This window comes from Schistocerca piceifrons, chromosome 4, assembly GCF_021461385.2.
Source record: "Schistocerca piceifrons isolate TAMUIC-IGC-003096 chromosome 4, iqSchPice1.1, whole genome shotgun sequence".
Classification (NCBI taxonomy): Eukaryota; Metazoa; Arthropoda; class Insecta; order Orthoptera; family Acrididae; genus Schistocerca; species Schistocerca piceifrons.
The window spans coordinates 378,174,398-378,192,704 of NC_060141.1; the positions used below are offsets into that span (position 1 = coordinate 378,174,398).

An 18,307-nucleotide genomic window follows, 5' to 3' on the forward strand; every position below is an offset into this window, starting at 1 on the left:
CAGTGTGAACCCTTATGTCAACAGCTTTGAAGCAGTATTGCAATCAGTTCCAAATGAGGAGAACAATAACTGCAAGTTTCTACTTGCAGCTGAGAAAAGACAGAGGACCTCACCCGAGTCGTTGTAATGCACCAACTACAAATGAGGTCGCTGCCTGTTAGTCAACCAGGGATGTGATAGAGACATTGTGTTATGTACTTGCGATGATTGTCTTCAGCATATCAGTGAAACAAATCAGGCTTATGATTTGTTACAATATCCATTAATATTTTGTGGAGGTGGAGACGGCTATATAAATTTGCTGTGTATAGTGTAAATAAATGGAAATAGAGCGGAAATTACTAGATGTAACTTAGGAAATCTGGCTGAAGAATCTACAAAAGAAAACTTAATCAAAGAACTGGAAAGCAACCTAACAAAAACTAGGCTTTCCATCAGGGAACAAGATGTCAAAAGCAGATGGAGATACCTGAAGAACAGTACTCAGGAAGTATCTTCCAAAGTTATAGGAAAAAGAAAATGGCCTAACAAAATTTGGTTTAACAAATAGTGTCAAGAAAAATTTCTGGAGAGAAGAAATGCGAGAAAAGTGTGGATTACAGAAATGAACAATATGACACTGAGGGAAAGATATTACAAAATCTGCCAGGAAACACAACAAACCCTTCGACAGGAGAAAAGGGAATACTACAACAATATGATAAAAGAAGGAGAGGATGATTTCAAACACCACAGAGCAAGGCAGATGTATCAAAATATTAAAAAACCTTTGAGTAAATTTACTAAAAGAGAACAGTTTATGTAGGACCAGCATAGAAAAATAGTGACGAGCAAGAGTGACGTACAAAAAAAATGGAAGATATGCTTTTCACAATTACTCACCTGCAATGATCCACAGTCTTACTTTAAATTTGAAGAACCTGATTAGTCAATGTACAATTAGCCACCTCATCAGTAAATTAAATAAACAAGCCATAAAGAAATTAAAGAATAACATGTCTTGTGGTGAAGACCAGATATACGCTAAGTTATTGAAGGATGGAGCATCACAACTGGAGGACTCTTTAATAGAAACAATTTGGAAGACAGAAGCCATACTTGCAGACTGGAAAACCACAATTATATGCCCCATATTTAGGAAGAATGATCCCCTTGTGTGTGACAACTATAAAGGAATTGCTTTACTGGATACTACTTATAAAATCTTATCAACATGCCTGTTAAACAGTCTGATTCCAATTACTGAAGAATTAATTGGTGACCATCAATGTGGTTTCCACAGGAACTGGTCCACATTAATCATCTTTTCACTCTAAGACAGATAACTGAAAACGTGGGGAATTCAGTGTAGATGTTCACATATTATTTGTAGAGTACAAAAAGGCCTAGGATAGCATATACCAACAGACACTTCTAAATATACTGAGGGAATTTGAAGTACCATCAAAGCTAATCAGATTAATTGAAATCTGTACAAATGATACTTTGTCGTATTAAGGCATTTGTAGTAGAAACAGAAAATTTTAAGGTGTTCACTGGACTCAGACAAGGAGACGCCATTTCACCTATTTTATTTAACCTCGTCTTAGAGAAAATCGATAGAGAATTTAGTAAAACTAATCCACCAGGTATCCAAATGCAGAAGATGAACATTACTAGACTTGCATACTTGCCTAGTTCCAGAACAGAATTAATCAAAAGATGCAAAATTAATACAAAAATGCTGAGAAACCAGGATTACATATTAGTGAAGAAAACACAGAATATCTGGTCATAAGTAAGAAAAACCAAAGTGATACAGCTTTGGCTGTAGATGGATTCACTTTCAAAACAGTTGACTGCTTCAAGTACTTCCGGAGTTTGTTTAGTAACAGTAATGGAATGGATATAGAAGTAGATGCCTGTCTAGCAACAGCGAACAAAACACTCTTTAGTTTTATCAAAATCTTATGGAAAAGGTCACTTAGTACTAACTTCAAAATCCGCTTGTATCAATCAACCATTATACCAGTAACATTATACGGATGTGAAGCATTAATATTTAAAAAGAAATATGAAGAAAAACTGTTCATATTTGAAAGAAAAACACAAAGAAAAATTTTTGATCCAGTATATGATGAATATAACATGGAATGGAGGATAAGAAAAAATGAAACGTTAAGAGGGCTGTACAAACACTGTAACATCATAGATGTGCTAAAGACGAGAAGGTTGAATGACAGAAAACAGACTACCTAAAATAGCATTTGGAAGAACAATTCATGAAACGAGAGGAAGAAGAAGACCTAGAAATAGGTGGAGAGATAACATCTGAAGGGCACAACTAGGATGAACACAAACACTGAATGGACAAACAGTGCACTCAACATAAGGAAGTGGAAGCGGCTTGTAGAGCAGGCGTATCATCGATAAGACCTTTGCCACTTGTAAATATATAATAATGTTTATCCTCACATGGGTGCTCCAAATTTTAACGAAAAAAGCTTCTGCAATGCAGCTGTGCAGTTTTCTAATTCAGCTGCGAGAGAACGAACATATATGCTTACAGATGTTTTTGACCAATTTTTAGTTGACATATATGCAGAAATTGAAACTAAACGGTTTGGCATCCTTCCTCATTCGCTAGAGACAATTAAATACAGAAAATTACATCAACCTTATTACAGCAATATTCTGATGCTGAAGACTTGGGTTGGATGATGATTCTCCCTTTCACATTTATTGGTGGTCCCAGGTATATTTATGAGCTTAGTCAGGATGTGTTTGCATATTTTAGAAAATATGGTGATACAGATTTTTTTTTACTATAATCACCAGGCCATAGTGGCCTGAAATGGAGAACAATTTGCTCGTCAGCCAGGTCTCCTACAACAGGCACAACTTGATTTCTCGATTATTTCATTTAAAACAAAAATACCTGATGGACCTTCTTATAAAAGAAAAGGCATTTGGAGCATGCGATACTATATGTATTTGATAGAGTGGCAAAAGTGTGTTTGTCTCATTCACACAACCTTTTGTGGCTTTAAAAGAAGATTAGGCTCAATGACATTGATCGAGTTATTAGCACCGAAATATCAAATTGTGACACAGATCCCATTCTGCACAGGACTGTCAAAACCAACATAATTCATGGTCCATGTGGCTCATTAAATACCAGTTCACCTTGCAAGAAAGAAGGTCGTTGCACGAGGAGGCTCCCAAAAACCTTAGTTGACAAAAGTATTATTGGTGAAAACTGGTATCCATCAAATCGCTGCTGGACGCCTCAGATGGTGGTTTCACAGTTGAAGTTAATATGCATGTTGATTGTGTTGTAGTAGGCGATTGATGGGTAGTACAATCCTCACCAGTTCTTTTATGTGCATTTGAAGCTCACTTGAATGTTGAATACTTTGCTAGCATAGAGTCATGTGAGTAAGGGAAATGACCAGGTAACATTTGGTTTTCAGAGTGCATATCGTGACAAGGTGACCAAATATTAATAAGGTTACTATGTTACTACATTGGAAGCAGTGTGATGGATACTGAGTTTCCCCGTTCACGAATGACACCCTACCAATATGCACTTATATGTTTATTTATAAAATGGCCAGTGAGTCTATTTCACTCTGGAAAATATACAGGAACATATAGAAAATCCTCACCATACCACACTCTTAGCTTATTTCAATCTCTGTAAGGAATATAGTTTTCTTCAAACTCATATGTATAATGATGTACTATCCTACTACACTTATGACAAGCAAAGAGGCATTTTCAGTTGATGCTGACGCAGTCAACCAGTGACAGGGTTTCTAGGTGTTTATCAGCAGTCGCATTAGGTAGAGTGTACACTGTTCATCCAAGTAACAGTGAATGCTATTACTTGCGCCTTTTGCTGCACGCAGTCCACAGAGCCACATTTTTTTCATTTCTGAGAACTGGAAAAGCGTTGAACATTCAACGATTAATGTGGCTTGCAGTGCACAACTTCTGCTAGATGATGACTGAAAGTGGGACGAAATGCTCAAAGATGCCGTAATTGGTGAAAGTCCTAGCTGATTATGCCAATTTGTTTGCAGTTATGGTGATGTTTTGTGGACTTTCCCATCCTGTAGGTTATGGGAGAAATATCAGTGACATGTAATTGAAGATTTTCTTTTTGCAGTTAGGCTTGTTTATTGAAATGATACAGTAGAATCTGATGAGAGTGTCACCAATCGTTGCCTTTGCTTGCTTCAAGGTATTTTTATTTCCATTGGTGACTATCCTTTGAGTCATTACAGTCTTCCAGAACTGCAGGAAACTGCTGATCGTCCACAAGCTAGTCGCGATTATGCTGCAGAGACAAATTATAGTTCTACTGCAAAGGCTGTGATCATGAATAATAAAGTTGGGATCCTTTCTGATTTGCAAAAGTGAGTATATGACAAAATATTATGGAGTGTTAATCAACAACAGAGTGAAACCTTTTTCATCGATACCCCTGGTGGTACAGGCAAAAACCTTCTCCACTCAGTTGTTACTGGCTGAAATCAGAAGGCAAGGGAAGATACCATCAGCGGTTGCGTCTTCTGGATTTGCTGCTACATTACTGCCTCAAGAGAAAATTTGTGCACACTATGTTTGGACCTATGCATAAATGAAACCCCGGTATGTGCAGTATCGCGAAATAGCACCAAAGCAAAAATTCTTGGATTGTGTAGCCTAACTGTTCGGGATGAATGCACCATGGCATACAAAAATGCTGTGGAAGCAGTCAGTCGCACTCTGCAAGACATCCAGTCAAACAATCACGTTGTAGGAGGCATCACTGCTTTATTTCGTGGTGATTTCCGCCAGGCTCTACCCATTATAACTCAGGGAACTAGAGCAGATGAGGTGATCGCATGTCTCAAAAGCTTCATGCAGTGGCCTCAGGTACAGAAAATGAGTCTTACGTGGAACATGAGGGTTCAGGTGGGTGGCAGTCCCCATGTGCAAGAATTCTTGGATGTTTTATTAAAAATTGGTGACACTATGTTGACCGAATTGAATGGTTTAGTGACCCTGCCAGAGAGCTTTGTCTAATTGTTCCTTCTGTGGGGGAATTTATTTGGTTTGTTTATGGAGATCTATCCCACATAATGTGTCATTAGAATTCTTGGCTTTATGAAAGAGCAATACTGACACTCAAAAAGATCAAGTGCCTGCTATAAACCAGAGCATTTTGGAAAAAAATTGATTGGAACAAGGTGTTATATCCCCAACAATTTCACTTTCCATTTCAGACACATGCAGTTTCCTGTGAGCATATGCATCTACAACTTGCAAGAACATATGTTTCGAACACCAATCTTGACCTTATGATGAACTGTTTCTCATATGTGCAACTTTACATAGCTTGCTTGTGGGTCACTAGCTCAGTTAATTTGTTTATAATGGCTCCTGTGAGCAAAACACCAAATGTTGTATGTAAAGAAATACTTCAATTTTTGTAATTTCTTTAAATACACTAGGTTGTTCCCCCAATCCAGTTCTATTGCTATTTTGTGCTTCAAATATCTGTATTTGTGCTTACAAAGACACAAATTCTTTACTGTTGTGCTCTTTTGTCAGCTTCATCTTCATTTTTTATATCAATTTACTCACAGATAATAAGCTTCAGCATTTTTTGAAATTCACATGTATTTGAGATCCACGCACACAGAATCACATGCAAAAGCTAGTTGAATGATAAAGTTCGGGATTTCCAGACAAGATGATGTCCTTTTCTCCTTCCATATCAGAAATTTGACGATCTTTGGCTTTAAGCATCCAAATCTTCATGTTGTTTGGCAAATGGTGGATAAACCTTATACTTGGGTGAAGCAGGAGATGTTTCTGCAACATTTGCTAATGCCTGCGCTGCTTGTAGTATAGCTGTTGTTAGCTCCTGACAACTGTATGCAGTTGTAAGTGTTCCATACTCTTACCTAATTACAAAAGTTTTGAATATCCGATTTACATGCATTACAATCCCTTCTTATCGCTGCTTTTGTAAAAGCAAGTTACACACTAGCTAGTGGGAACTCACTGTGGTTCATTTACAAAAAAAGATATGTATGAGATGTTTGCTGGGAACAGTGCAAAGTAACTTAAGTCCATATTCTAAAGCATGGTCTAGCCCGCACTATATCGAACTTCAAACGGAGCCCATTACAGTAGCACATATGCCAGACAAGTGCTGTCTGAGTGGTGGCACAATGGAGGTCGATAGTAATGTACCAGCTACTTGGTTTCTGTAGGAAGGAACATTGGGTGGTGGCCACTAGAGAGAGAGAGAGAGAGAGAGAGAGAGAGAGAGAGAGAGAGAGAGAGAGAAGAGGACAGAAAGCAGAGGATAATATCTACATAATTTGTTTCCCACAGTTTTAAAAACTGGAAAGACAGACAGTGATGAGCACAGTTAAGGTGAAAGGTACATTATGATTTTGAATTTCATCAGTAACAGTATATTTAAAATAATAACCTATTGAGAAGTTCTGTTACATATACCCTTTATGGCAGAATCTAGAAATTATAATCTTTCAGCAGGCTGCTCTGTCAGATAAAGAAAAGAACTTTTCTGTCATGAGGACCCTATAGGAACAGAAGGAACAAGGAAATAAGAATTAGTTTGTCATTTATTTCATGTTAGAGATTGAAAATGTTGTGTTGATATAATGTTTTACACAGAGCTGTGACAACCATTATTACAGTTTTATAATAGAATCTCTCATAAACAAAAGTAACATAATCCATGTGATGAGTGAAGGAGATTGCTTCTATAATTGTCAGTCAGTCACTTGAATAAACGACAACCATTCATTCAGAGTAATTAAATAAGGAATGAACACACCATTGTAATTACGGGAATCACTTCTCCTGATTCCTCTCTTTAAATTTATTGAAACAACCCTAAAGAAATATAATTCATCCATAAATGAATTTACTTACAAATTTCTTGTATAACAAATTCTACTGTATTGTTTGCCAGTTCCGAACACTTACTATGTGGATTAACAGAAGTGATTCTGAACATTCATAGAAGAGCTGTGTGATTTGTCATGGGTTTGTTTATTCGGGAACAACACAGAAATGGTCAACAAACACAATGAAGTTTTTGTAGTAGTAGTAGTAATTATCAGTCAGAAGACTGGTTTTTTAATGCACCTTTCCACTCTAGTCTGCTCTGTGCAAGCTTCTTCATCTCTGTATAACCACTGCAACCAGTATTCATTTGTACCTGTGTACTATACCCAAACTCTGGTCTCCATCTACAACATTCATTCCCCACACTTCCCTCCTTTACCAGATTGACAATTCCTGGATGTCTCAGGCTGTGTTCTGTTCACCAATCCCTTCTTCAGCCAGGTTGTGCCGTACATGTCTTTTTTACTAGTTCAGTTCAGTACCTCTTCATTAGTTACTTTCTATATCCATCTAATCTTCAACATTCTTCTTGTGCCATACATGTCTTTTTCCACAGTTCAGTGACTCTTTTTTAATTTCTTGATATATCCATCTAATCTTTGACATTCTTCTTTAGCATCTTCAATTATCTTCTTGTCTGAATTATTTATTGTCCAAGTTTCACTTCTGTTCAATGCTACACTCCAGACAATACATCCAGAATATGTTTCCCTGCATTTAAATTTATAACATTTATTGAACGTATTGCCAACATGTGGAGGAACAAAGTCTCATAAAAAACTGAAATGGCGCTATGTAGTGTTAATGTTCCATAGTATTTATTAAATAGTTTATCATGAGTTTAGGAATTTATACTCATATCCTGGTGGACAGCTGGTTGGCAGTCATACTAATATAAAAAGCTGTGCAGTGATTGCAGCAGAGCTGGTAAATGATGGAGCTTTCACAAGTGGCCCGGCCCCTGATGGGGTAGGATAAACCTGTAACAGGATTGGAATAAGAGGTGCTGTGTGGGTAGATTGGGCAGATCTTGCACCTGAGTCTTCCACAGTGATATGATGCTTGTGGCAATGACGTGGGATGGGGAGTGGACTAGGTTGTTGTGGAGGTTGGGTGGATGGCGGAACACCACTTTAGGAGGGATGGGAAGTGTCCCTAGTAGGATGTCCCTCATTTCAGGGCGTGATGATAGAGGTAACCAAAGCTCTTGCAAAGGATGTTCTTCAGTTCCAGTCCGCGATGGTATCTGGTGACAAGGGGGACACTCCCTTGTGCTAGTTCTTGAGGATGGGGAGAGCATTGTGGGTGTGAGGGGAAATGGCACAGGAGATCCGTTTGCGAACTCAGTCTGAAGGAGATTACATGTCTGTGAAGGCCTGGAGTTTTTATTGTTCGATTTTGCTGTGATGTTTTCCTTTCTACTCTTCTCTATAATATTACTCTTTTCAGTGTCTGTTCTTTCTCTCCTTTCTTGTGTTTATTCACCACCCTCCAAACCTCATCTACTTCTGAGCCACACTGTATCACTGATTACCCATGCACAACACAGACTTTGTGGCCGTGCAGATTGTTGATGCATCATCTGATGCCCCAAATTCTTTCCTCTAATAGTTATAATTATGTTTATTCCTATTGAGCCCACTTCATCCCTCATCATGATGTACTTGGAAGTTTTATTTTCCACACATGCTTGAGCAATACAAACTATTGATCCTCGACCTAACCTATCCCTCCTTCCCTCTCTCTTTGCTTATTGCAAAACACACACACACACACACACACACACACACACACACACACACACACCTCGTCCGTCGTTCCTTTTCTCCCACATTCCTGTACATTGTTAACATATTTATGCATGTTTTTACGTGGTTTCCTGTAATTTTTATGTCTTTTCACTTATCAAGCTCCTCTCATAACCATCAACACCTATTTTACCCATTTCTGCATCATTCCTGTTTCCTTTCCGACATTCCTGCCAAATGGACTCCTGCTCCATCTTTCTTCATCAGTTCAGAAAGGTATTCCTTTCCCTGGCTAAAACCTAGTCCCAAATCCTGTTCCTCAAATGCTACTTAATCATGGAATCCTCCCAAATGGCCTAACTGTAAAGATTTCTCTGGCTCCCACCCCTCCTTTCACAATGTCCTACACCTTTACAGATTCTGCCAATCCCTGACCCTCACAATCCTGGCATTGTAAAAACATATCTCCACGGCACAGGCATCCCAGAACCACTTCTGCTTCCTCCACAAGGTACTACCATTATGCAGTCCCTACTCCATATATCACATCTCTGAAATTGAATCCCTTGCTCTCCAGAACCTGGAGGAGCATTTGAAACCACCACCTCCGTAAGTTATTCAACCTGCTGACATATTACTGTCACCTCAGGGCATCACTATCCAGCCCCTACCATATCCACAGTGTTCCTCCTCATCCACCCTTAACAGCAGCTAACCCTGCCTGGTGGACCATTTCAACTTGGCACATTCCCCAAAGCTCCCTACCAACTCTCTACGAAACCCAGCGCCAAGACATTCCAATAACACTGTTAACATTTCCCCTCAACTTCACAGAAGTTTCAGTTCTACCCAAAGGCCTCATCTGTAGCTCTACGCCCAAATTTACTGCAATAACTGCAGACAAAGGTTTCACCATTGTTGTTATGAGTCACTGTGACTACCTGGCGGAAGGCCTCTGCCATTTATCTGACCGCTCCACATGTAAACTCTGCCTCAGTTATCGTATTCCTGAAGGCCAACATTAGCTTCAAGTCCTACTTAAATATCTCCCCTGAATCTATTTCCCTCCTCACCCTTATGACACCACACATACCCAGCTTCTACAAGGTCCCCAAAATCCACAAATCCAACAATCCTGGACACTCCACTGTGGCTGGTTATTGTGGTCCCACTGAAAGAATTTTGACACTCATTGACCAACACCTCCAGTCAGTTGCTCATAATCTAACCTCCTGCGTAAAAGAGACCAACAACTTCCTCCACAGACTCTCCACAATCTCCACTCTTTACATCCTGAATCCGTACTTGTCACTGTTAATGCCACCTTCCATACACCAACATCCCTCATGACCATGGTCTTACTGGTGTTGAAAACTACCTTTCCCAACGTCCTTCAGACTCCAAACCCACTACCTCATTCCTCATGCACCTTACTAATTTCATCCTAACTCACAACTACTTCTCCGTTCAAGGGAAGGTATATAAACAAATTTGTGCCAAAGCCATGGGCACCTGCATGGCACCCTCCTATGTCAACATTTTTATGGACCACATAGGGGAGACCTTCTGTGCATCCCAAAACACCAAACCCATAGTCTGGTTTGGTTCATTGATGATATCTTCATGCTCTGCACTCAAGGCCGAGACACCATATATTCGTTCCTATACAACATCAACACCTTCTCTACTATCCACTTCACATGGTCCTCCTTAACCCAGCATGATACCTTCCTAGTTGTTGACCTCCTCCTCTCTGATGGCATCATCCGCACCTCTGACCACATTAAAACCACCAACAGTACCTGCATTTAGACATCTGTCATCCCATTCACACCAAAAAATTCCTCCCATTTGGCCTGGCCACCTGGGGGCAGCATATCTGCAGTGACAAAAACTCTCTTGCTCAGTATGCTGAGGGTCTCACCAAGGCCCTCACTGGTAGGCACTATTCCCCAGATGTTGTTCGCAAACAGATCTCCTGTGCCATTTCCCGTCACACCCCCAATCCTCCCACCACCCCCAAGAACCAGCCACAAACGAGTGTCTCCTTTGTCACCCAGCACCACCCTGGACTGGAACAACTTAACCACATCCTTCACAAGGGCTTTGATCACCTGTCATGCACTGAAATGGACGTTGTACCTGAGATACCTCCCACCCCTCCTAAAGTGGTGGTCTGTCACCGACCTGACCTCCAGAATGTCCTAGTCCTTTCTTGTGCCACACTCAATCCCAACTCCTTGCCACAAGGATCATATCTATATGGAAGACCCAGGTCAAGACCTTCCCAATCCACCCACCCAGCACATCCTATTCCAGTTTGTCACAGGTTTATTATACCCTGTCAGGGGCCAGGCCACCTGTGAAAGCAGCCATATCATTTACCAGCTCTGCTGCAGTCATTGCACAGCTTATTATGTTAGTGTGACTACCCTCCACCATCAGCTTTTCTGATCTTGTGCAGATGGGAGTTATCCATACAACACATTCTCCATTCTTGTAATTATCCTGGCCTGAACCTACAGCAACATGCTGTTCCTACACCTTCCACCCAACAGTTTCCACCTCCTTTGTCCTATCATCTCCTTCCCATTCTCATCTCCCATCCTGTTTATTTGCCACCTTCTTCCAACACACCTGCCCACCCCCACTCCTGTCCTTTTTTGCCCCTTTTTTCCCTACTTCCCTGCCCCACAACCTCCTGGTGCTGCACCTGTTGGCATTCTAGTCCCTGCACACTCCACCAGACAGTGTCCGTCTCCACTGAACATCGCAGTTTGTGTTTTTTGTATATATAGTTGTCAAGCAATCAAATACCTTTGGCAATAACAATCTTTGTTCAGAAATAGCTGTCATTGATGCTGTGTGTACTATCTTTTTAGTATTAAGCTGTCTGATAATGACCTAGAAGGCCAAAAGCCAGTTCACATCAAAATATAAAATAAATAGTGTGCAACATTAATACTGTGTGTTTCAGTTTTTAACTTAATTTATATTCTATATTAACAAATTTCTTTCTTTTTTCTTTTTTTTCAGAAACATTTTACTGCTGTAGCCAATGTGCATTTTCATTTTATATCCTCTCTAATTCGTTTATCATAATTTATTTTGCTTCTCAAATATAAAAACTCATCTATTACTACAATTACCTAATCTACTTCTATCGGCTTCACCTAATTTAGTATGACTATCTTTAATTACACTTATTTTTCTCTTCTTATTGTTCATCTTGTAACTGCTTTTCAAAACATTATTCATTACATTCAACTCCTTTGTTGTCTCTGACAGAATTATAGTGTCATTAGGAAATCCCAATGTTTTAATTTCTTCTATCTGGACTTTTTGTTTCACTTTAATAGTTGCTCTGTACATTGCTTCCACCTTTCAGTCTTCCTTCCTTGCATAGTAAGGGCTGGCCATTTGAGGTCTTAAAATTCATAGAGATGCATCTCTTTTCTCCAAAGGTTTCTTTAACTTCCCTGTAGGCAGCATATACTGTTTCCCTAGTCATGCACACTTCTACAGGCTTGCTTTTCTCATCCAACCATCACTGCTTTGCCATTTTGAACTTCTGATCGGTCTCATTTTTAGACATCTGTATTCCAACTTCATGTGAGCATTTTGTCCTTTTGTCAGTTAAATTCAGTTACCTCTTAATGATATCCAAGTGTTTCTACTGTGCCTTTTTTTAAAATTAATTAATTTATTTTTTGCCAATTTTTCTTCTACCTTATTCTATCCCCAGGTTCAGTCGATGCTTGCCAAATGCTTTCTTTGAAACTCTCCATAACCAGTAGTTCTTTCTTTTTATCCAGGTTACATGTTTTTTAAATTTCTGCCTTTTTGCAGTTTCTTCAGTTTTAATCTGCAGTTCATAAGCAATAAATTATGGTCATAGTTCACAACTGCCCTTGGAAATGTTTTGCAGTGTAAAATTTGGTTCATAAATCTCTGTCTTGCCTTCTAAATTCAACATATCCATCTCTCATTTAAAATTCTCTAAACGCACCCAATTAAGGAATCTAACATTCCATGCACCAACCTTACAATGCCAGTATTGCTTCTGCTGATGCAGCATTCTCATGAGTAGTAATCGCTGTCAGATCCAATCTTACCTTCAGAATATTTTATGCAAGAGAATGCCACAATGATTAAACCATGCAGTAGAGCTGCATGTTGTAGGAAACCATAAGGGGTTGAGTTACGGTACAAGTAGCTTTTTGTATATCACTGTAAGCTTCACTCTTAAAATTATGAAAATGGACATTTGAAGAAGAAAGTTTGTTTTTTCATCTGCAATAGCTGTAACAGTAAAATTAAGAGAATTTCAGGATTATTCAAAGAAATAGCTGCTGTAATTGGAACACAAGGGTGGGAAATGACTGGTACACACTTTGTCTTCTACTACACACCATATGGTAGCTTGTAGATTTTGCATGTAGCCGGAAATATCATCTATGTTGTCAGTTAAGACTTTGTGAAAGTAATGAAATTTGCCTGCTTATCAAATGCTAAAGCATGAAAAGTGGGAAGGAAAATTATTACAAGAGAAAGTGATGCAAGGAAGATAAGAGGAATAGAAGTCAAGCAGAAAAGGAAGTGAAGACTGGAGGAGCAGTGACACAAGAGTAGAATGAGAGCGAGACAAGAGTTCAGGGACTATTCATGAGGATCACTTCCTATAGCATTAGCTGTAAGGACTAAGTAGTTGAGAAATGACCCTGCAGTCCACCCATCCTGGGTCTCCAGTCAGTTCGTGTCCATATGCTAATGCAGTTCCATTCACTTATTTGCTTTAAGTTTTACCAATTTTACAAATCCATGCTCTACTTATCATTATGGTCTTCTATTATTGTATATTCCTTTGGTGATATGCTTTAGTACCTAGTTACTTATCCATTTTACCAATCTTCTTGTTTGCTTAAACTCTTTCAGTTAATTTGGTAGCAGATCGTATATTCCCATACTCCTATTTTGCCCGTTCTGTGCTGTCTTCTATTGTTTTCACCTCCACCCACTCTTGTTTTACCACTCTCTTTAGCCCAGCCAATTATTTGTCCTAGTTATGGCATGTACTGTCTACTGTTATAAAATTTTAAAAGTCTAAGCCATCATCTCCTTCTTTTTGTTGATCAGACAGCATTTCGTCTAAAGGTTATCTTTTCTCTCAGGCACCGTTTATCACACTCCATATGAGGAAATCTTGATGAATGTTATTCTTTCTACCTCCTCCTCCTCCTCCTCCTCCTCCTCCTTCTATTAATATAGTTTGCAAGTAGTTACAACTGTTACCAACAGTCAACTCTCATATTGTGATCCAGTAAATATAATTTGTGTCCTTTAATTAAATTTGTAACAGCCGTTAAGTTTTTTTATTTGATGAATTTCAGGAGATGGATGTTGACAGCAGTAGCATGCGAAGTGTACTTGGTGAACTCACCATGTTGTTCTCCAGAGCAATAGAAGCAGCATTTCCGGATTTGGCTGATCCACCTGTTAATGTTTCTCTGTCTCCAAAATTTGCAGATTATCAATGCAATTCAGCATTGCCAGTATTACAGCTTCTAAAGGCACAAGGTATTTATTTTATTCCATAAAATTCTCTCTCTCTCTCTCTCTCTCTCTCTCTCTCTCTCTCTCTCTCTCTCTCTCTCTCTGTGTGTGTGTGTGTGTGTGTGTGTGTGTGTGTGTGTGTGTGTGTGTGTGTGTGTGTGTAAGGGGGGGGGGGTCATTCACTCATAGTGGTAAGTATTGTTAATTGGCAATGAAGACTGATGATGATTGGAAATCCCTCTACCCCATTTTCCGTTGATGCCCAAGAACAAAAGCTACAAATTTTAATCTGAGTAACAGTGGGAGATCCATTCAAGAAACAATTGTAAGGGTTTTGGATTAACAATCCTCTTTCATATCCCTTTTCCCAAGGGTGCTAGTCAGCAAGACATGTAGGATTTTGCATATCTGTTGAATGATAGAGGAAAGATACAGGCTGGCTTAAGCTTTGATTTCTGATGCATATCTGTGTAATGATGAAAATTATTATCCTCAGAAAGCAAGGGCGTTGCTCTGTGCTCATCTTCTAACTTTAATATGAGGGTTATTCAGAAAATATGGAACGATCGGTCGCGAAATGGAAACCACAGTGAAAATCCGATGAAGTTTTGCACAGGTGTGTTGGGCAGTGTGACTAGTATGCTCGTCGATTGCGTTACATCGTTCTTTTTAGTTCTGAGCACAAACAGAGCACATAAAGATACCTAGAACAATAGTGTCTCCTGCCAAGTACGAGGGCCTGCTGAGAAATTTTGCCTGAAGCTATGCAGCAAACATTACATGACTGTTGTGCTGTTTCTTCTTCAAGACAATTCTCAGCCGCATTCTGCAGGGGAAATGAAGATGTTCCTGCATCATTTTCAATTGGAAATATTTGATTACCCACAATACAGCCCGTAATTGTCTCCCTCTGAGTTTCATCTCTGCTCACATGAATTGCTGGCTATGAAGACAGCATTTTGGAGCAGACAACGAGCTGTAGGCTTGCATAGAGAGTTGGCGGAACGCACTGGCAGCTGCCTTCTATAACGAGTGTATTGGAAAGCTGGTACAACACTATGTCAAATGTCTAAGTCGGATCAGTGACTATGGAAATAAGTAGCTGGAAGTTGTAGCTAACTGTTGCAAATAAAACAGTTTTGATTTTCACTGTGCTTTCCATTTCGTGACCTATCGTTCCTTACTTTCTAAATAGCCCTCGTATCACCCGGTGTCTGTGTGTGTGTGTGTGTGTGTGTGTGTGTGTGTGTGCAGTGACTGATACATTATTTAATAAGTTATTTGTAAAAAAAGTATTGTATACCAGGAGCAAATCTAATGATTGTCTCTAACTAGAAGTCTGTAAATGTATGTGTATATAAATTAGCTTATTTTAAATTGTTCTAAACTTGGTAAATACTTTGACATGTCCTATATGCTTGTAAAAAGATCTATGGATGAATAAAGCTGCTACTGCTACTACTATATTAGGAAGTTTCTGATTCATACATTTGTTTACACAATGTTTCATAAATCTCATCATGAAGAAGAGTCTTCAGATATGTGGAAGTGTTGAAGTTCTCATTAACTGAGAAATGCATGTTGCAAATTACTGGGAGATACATGAAAATGTACAAATGGATTAGGATAGAAACAGCTTCTACTGGCTACTTCTGCCAAAAATTAAAAATTATACAAACAACGAATTATCACCAATTATTTTACTCTGCTACTGGATAAAGACAGTGCATAGGTGTTTCCATGTATTAAGGTCATTAACCATACACATTTATATTGCTCCTGTATTTCTTTTAATGCCACATACTCAAATTCAATTAGATCATAATCTGGGCTTTATACACTTCATAGACTTCACTAAAGAACTTCATTCATCTATATACCATACATTTGCCCTCCTACATGCCTCTACTACCTTCATGTCATTTTCATTAAAGTAATAATTAAATATTTTCTTCCAGTCTACTTCCTAATCCATTTGTATGTTTTCATATATCTCCTAGTAAATTGCATCATGCATCTCTCCATATTTTGGCTGCCAGTATTCACATTAGTTGTCCATGTCTCAGTGCCCATAAGTCAAAGCTGGTACACTCTGACCGTAGGCTTATCTTTTCTGGCACAGCAGTAGCTTCATTTTGAAAAATGTTTTTAGATTATGGAAAGACTCCAGGCCATTTCTATTCTTCTGTTTATCTCTGTTTCCTGTTCATCTATCCATTTTCTTCAACTGTCCCGAATACAAAAACCTGTCAAAAATTTCTATTTGCTGTATTTGCTATGTGAAAATTAAAGCTGTTCTAAACCCAAAAGTTGGTTTGAACACCACAATATACTAGGCATGTTCATATCGTATGTATTAATACTCGTGTTTGAGTTTCATATGATGGATGTTTTCGGAATCCATGCTGGTTGGCATTAAGAAGGTTATTCTGTTCAAGGTACCCTCATTATTATGTGTGAGCTCAGAATATGTTCTAAGATTCCACAACAAATCAACATCAAGGATATTGGACAGTAGTTTTGTGGATCACTTTTACTACCCTTCTTGTGGATGGGTGTGACCTGAGCTTCTTTCCGAGAACTGGGCACGTTTTTTTTTGTTTGAGGGATCCATGGTAGATTATATTCTGAAGATGGGCTAATTCAACTGCAAATTCAGTATAGAATCTGACAGGGATTCTATTGGGTCCTGGAGCTTTGTTCAGTTTTAACAATTTCAGCTGTTTCTCAACACCACAGACACTAATACTTATTTCATTCATCTTTTCAGTGGCCTGAGGATTAAATTGGAGCAATTCTCTTGGACTTTTATTTGTAAAAGAACATTCGAAAATGAAGTTAAGTGTTTCAGCTTTTGCTTTGCTACCCTCAATTTCAGTTCCTGTCTCTTTTGTTAGGGACTGGACACTAACTATGGTGCCACTAACAGTCTTTACATACAACCAGAATTTTGTCGGGTTTTGTGAAAGATCATTTGACAATATTCTGCTATGGTAGTCATTGAAAGCTTCACACATTGTTCTCTTGACAGCCAAACATGTTTCATTCAGCATCTCTCTATCTCTAGCCCTATCCTTTGTTTTACACCGATTATACAGGTATTCCTGTTTCTATAGAAACCATGGATGTTCCCTCCCATTATGATCTGTTCTACCGAGTACATATCTCTGCAGTACCTGATCAACTGTTCGTTTAAATTGAGCCATGGTTCTTCTACATGCTCATCCCTTGTGTTGAAAGTTTCAGGTTCCTCACTGAGATATGAACCACTAGTTCACTGAACATATATATATTCTTCTGCTCGTTTTAGTTGTCCTGTGTACTTTGGTAATCGTTATTGCCACAACTGCATCATGATCACTGATAACAGTTTCAATAGACATTATCAGAGTTAGGTCTATTTGTTGCCATTAGATCCAATGTATTTCCATCATGAGTGGGGTTCCTAACTAACTGTTAGAGGTAGTTTTCAGAGAAGGCATTTAGTAATATTCCATAGGATGTCTTTTCATACCAATCACTAACAAAATTGTAATTTTCCCAATTGATAGTGGGATGATTCACGTCTCCACCGATGATAACTGTATGGTTGGGGGGCATATGTGCAAGCAAGCTGAGGTTTCCTTTTAAGTTTTCAGTTACATCAGGAGATGAATCTGGTGGGCGATAGAAGGATCCAGTTACCATTTTATGCTCACCCTTAATACTGAGTCTTGCCAAAACACACACACATGTAACTTCAATTTCTGTTGCAGTGGATTTGAGATTCTTGTCTACTACGATAAATACACCACTTCCATTTCCCATTTCTCGCAGTTCTGATGAAACTGAAAGGAAGTGGCAGCATTTATGCACATATTCTTCAATAAGCTAACTTAAGTTTAATCAGTGCCTTGTCTCTCAAGGGCAGTTTGTACACATTCTTTAAAATTGAGTCAGTTACTTCCCCAGCCTCTAAGGATTCTGAGAAAAGTGGTACTTCATGTTTTCATTCACAACTTAAAAATGGTCTGTTGCATCATATCCATTTCTAAAACCAGTTTTTTACATTGCTTTATTAAAATCTAATCTGTTTTTAAAATTGGAAGATG

The 18,307-nt window shown here is 38.8% G+C and overlaps 1 protein-coding gene across 2 annotated transcripts in view; it reads left to right on the forward strand.

Moving 5' to 3' along the window:
• The window catches only part of LOC124795070 (arginine--tRNA ligase, cytoplasmic), a 129,729-nt gene that overhangs the window by 14,155 nt on the left and 97,267 nt on the right, over positions 1–18,307 (forward strand). For both annotated transcript variants that reach the window (XM_047258879.1, XM_047258880.1), the window contains exon 4: positions 14,054–14,240. In XM_047258879.1, the coding sequence (XP_047114835.1) occupies positions 14,054–14,240 (187 nt within the window). The remainder of the gene's footprint in view (positions 1–14,053; positions 14,241–18,307) is intronic.